The 4,046-nt window shown below is 35.0% G+C and overlaps 1 protein-coding gene across 1 annotated transcript in view; it reads right to left on the reverse strand.

The window, feature by feature from the left end:
• The window catches only part of mrpl4 (mitochondrial ribosomal protein L4), a 5,525-nt gene extending 2,448 nt beyond the window's left edge, over positions 1-3,077 (reverse strand). The window contains exons 1-6 of the mRNA XM_008418578.2: positions 2,878-3,077; positions 1,987-2,068; positions 1,712-1,883; positions 1,578-1,629; positions 765-882; positions 493-599 (exon numbers count right to left, since the gene is read on the reverse strand). Coding sequence (XP_008416800.1) covers positions 493-599; positions 765-882; positions 1,578-1,629; positions 1,712-1,883; positions 1,987-2,068; positions 2,878-2,925 — 579 coding nt within the window. The 5' untranslated portion in view covers positions 2,926-3,077. The remainder of the gene's footprint in view (positions 1-492; positions 600-764; positions 883-1,577; positions 1,630-1,711; positions 1,884-1,986; positions 2,069-2,877) is intronic.
• Positions 3,078-4,046: the final 969 nt, after the last annotated feature.

Consider the following 4,046-nt stretch of genomic DNA (forward strand, 5'->3'; position numbering starts at 1 on the left):
GAGACTTTGATAAGAATGACTATATATGTAATATAGAGTATACAGAGTATCTTTGTTTACATTTTTGGTTGGTGGTGTGCCTCGAGATTTTTTCAATTAAAATAACGTACCTTGGCTCAAAAAAGGTTGAAAAACACTGAGCTAAGGTGTCCCCACCACTGGAGACAAGTGACACAGCGATATTGTTTGCATTCTGCTCGGTAAAAAAAAAAAGATAACATTTTTAAAAACAATTACTTTGCAATCTAATAGGAATCACCACTAAATAATGTAGCGTAATGACTTAATGCAGAATAAATTGAATATAATCTACATTTATTGCCAACAGAATCCTTTGTTGTACTTGTTGAAGAACAATTCATCCTCTGTTTGCACACATGAACTGGTTAGCATTAATAAACTCCATATTTTTAACATAAGTTACCTACATTAATTATTTTCCATGCCATAGCTGACAGTACTATACCCAACTGAACTGAATATCATATTTACCTGAGCCATCTTGGAGCTTAGCGCCACTTTCAGCCCCTGCACTCGTACTTTCATGGGTAACATGTAGTAGTAACTTTTGGGTCCTCTTGGCCCATGAGAAACTCCGCCTGAGGGGAAAAAACAACGTGAATCCTTCTAGATCACATCAGTCTAGGAGGCTGCATCTGAATTTATGGCTCAGCAAAGAAGTTAGCCATCTCTATAAGTGCAAAAGTTTAGTTTAAGTGGAGGGAATCTATTTAAAAACTCCATTAAACAGCAGATGAAGCTACCTCCTCTCCACAGCGGCGATCGGATGCTTCCATGGCGAGCTCTTCCGCTTCCTTTTTGGTTCCATGGCTTCCTGCCTCCGCCTCGCACCTCTGACCTCACCTTTGTGCTAGCATGACTCTGTGAAACGTTAAAATAAAGTCAGATTATTAGTTGTTTCTATCACAGCCAAGAAAATAAACTTAGAAAACCAAAGTAACTCTAAAAAACTATTTTTAAATGTATTATTTTCTGAAAAAACAAAAAGTAGAAATTACTTTTTAAAATCCACTTTTTTGTTTTCAAAAAGTGGATTTTATTTCAATCATCCCTTCTGTGTGTTGTACGACTGAGTATTAATATTATCAGTGGCGTAATCAAACGTTTCAAAATCCTCCTACTGATAATGATTTGATGCTGATGTGTTTAAAGATTTATTGCTTCTTAATCTGTGAAACTGATAGTATAACTTCACCATATTGTCAGCATTCCTCATTTTAATTTTCTAGTATTTTTTTGTGCAGTTCTCAAAATTACTACTTCATTGTCCTAATATTATGAGCTTATTCTGGTAATATTAAAACTTTATTCTTGTATTAATTAAACTTGATTGTTGTATGATTATACTTGTAACATTATGACAGCTACTCCTTAGATAAGGAAACCCAGATTTTTGGTTCAAATGTTTAAACCAATTAGAATAATTAACTAATTAATCATATAGTTAAATAACACACTGTAGCATTCAGCACATATAAATAATTTTGGTAATTCTAACTGACAGAGAGAAAAAAAATATGTAGGAAAACCTCTGGTTTTAACTGTATTTAACTTACAATTCTTTTGTAATTTCTCTGCCAGGTTTCAACAGCATGTAGAATATCAAGCCTGTATTAGGAGAACAAAGATCAGTTTAAACCTGCAGTGGTCTCAGTATCTTAATTCAGCATGATGAAAGGTTTCTACATACCTTGGAGTCACTGCAAAGACATCAGGGTGGAGCTCAGTCAGACCCAACGGTTCGCTGTCCTTACTCTCCAGAGTATCCACCCACGTCCGCACAGGGCTCAGGTGAGCAGGAAGTGCCGCATCGCACTTCCTGATTAGAGGAAGGGAGGAGTCTTCTGAAGGTGGAGGACGCTCTGCAGGAATAAACAAAACAAGCGAAGAGAGAAAAATCTACATGTTTGTGTTAACCAGCTGTTAAGATCAAAGTCATTTAATTAACCTCCATGTCAGACTTACTTAATCTGTCAGGATCCACAAGATTAGAGGGAAGGCGTAAGTTTGGAGGGAGAGCGGTGTCACTGGAGAAAGATGAGGCAAACTGAGGAGAGAAAAAAATAAATAAAAATACTGAAATACTTTATAAAGAAAAACACAAGTTTTAAAATGTAATCAAACACTTTTAGCTGCAGCTGAATGCAGGAATACTAGATGAGTAGACCTTTCATAAAAACACATTTTGCTGGACTACAAATTGATATTATTTAACATTGGAACTGGAAGACATTATAAATAAACGAAATAACAAAATAAACAAATAATAAAATTCATTGTAAAGTCTCTGTAAACACTTTTTTTAAGCAGCTACTTGAGAGACAGAAGATTTTTGTCATGCAGTTTTTTTCAGAAAGAGAAAAAAGAAGAAGAATGAATCATGGAAATGGAAATTATGGCGGTAGTGCTAATTCATCATGTGATTGATTTATCCCGACAGGCCTAACAATGCACATCTTGTACACATTTATTTAAACTACCCTACCCAGCTGTAGAGTTCTTTGAATCTGAGCATGCCATTTTAGTAACTGTACAGTATTTTTATTATGCTGTAAATTTGTCCTTACTATACAGTCTGTTATCCTTATATTGTTTTACCTTAGAGTGAATCTGCTGAATAGGATACTTTATCTGACCCTGATTTCTGACTGCTATTGAGACCAGATATTCACATAAAAATGTATAAAGAGACTCTTAATATCATTGTTGTGCTTTATCTGAAATTAAATCCGACTAAACCTTTTCCGTCATGGTTAACAGCAGGTTAACTGTGTTATCTTTCTCTCACTTTCACTACATATGACGGTAATAACAGACGGACTGCAGCATGGAGACCGCTAGCTGGGAATAACTCACCCTTCGAGCCGCTCCTCTGCTGAAAACCAAACAGGAGAAACGAAGCATGTTCTTTTCTTCTTATTCTACGAGCAGAAATTTTTATCCCTTTTACATTTAAAAACTCAAAGTTACAGCAACAAACATGACAGAGAGGTAGCAGGAAAGGTCGTGTGACAGCCTCCGTAAGGTAAGCTAGAGGCGCATATTGATGACGTCTATGGAAGTTCAGACATGCGCAGTTTACGAAAAGTCTTTTTTGAAAAAACGTTATTTACAAATATTACAATAGCAAGCTATATTCGAGAAGAATACAAAATACAAAACTAAGAATATACAGAAGAGAAAAATAAAGATTTAAATTTATATATAAAATACTCTTAGATGTACAAACAAAATGATTGATAAAGTCAAAATGGAAAGAAAAAAGGAAATTACATTTCTGTGGGCGCCATTAGACCACAAAATCTGCTGGAAAACACAAATTATACTATTTAGAATTATCCACAGCACAAGTAGGACTTCGTGAGCACTCTTTTAAAGTCAAATATATTGAAACGCTGTGATTTGGTTAAGTTCAAAACTGCACAATTTATGTTTAAGCAAGATACAAAGAGCTTCAAGAGAATCTTGAGAATCTATGACAGGCAGAAAGGTTATAAACTTAGAGAGCGATAAGATTAAAAACTAAAAAACATCCCACATCCCAGCCATTAGGTAGGAAAATAAGTGTATGTGTGTGTGTGAGGTGCAGGGCCGTGCAGAGACCACTAACGGGGCAGATGCTCCAAAAAAAAAAAAAAAGTGCACATCTAACCGCATTCTAAGACAGAATATTAACAAAGCCACACAGCTTTAAGAGTTTAATAAGCAATGATAAATTACAAAATTGTGAGATATACAATCAAAACTAAGGAAAATCTCTATACAGAGCATACAACAATGCATATGTAAGATATTTTATTAGTAATTTCTTGCAGGTCTATTTTGTTATAGGAAAGTATTGCAATATTTAAACCCGCAATTTAGCAAGATATGTAAATCAGAGCTGGACCACCAGACATATTTTGTCTTTACAGAATTACACTATTAAAAATATAAACAAGGGCACAATGCGACCTTTTAGTTACTGTAATCTATAAAGCAGAGGTGCCTGTTTGCTGCAGTGGAGATGAAGATGGTCCATTCAG

This window comes from Poecilia reticulata, linkage group LG1 (assembly GCF_000633615.1).
Source record: "Poecilia reticulata strain Guanapo linkage group LG1, Guppy_female_1.0+MT, whole genome shotgun sequence".
NCBI classification, from domain to species: domain Eukaryota; kingdom Metazoa; phylum Chordata; class Actinopteri; order Cyprinodontiformes; family Poeciliidae; genus Poecilia; species Poecilia reticulata.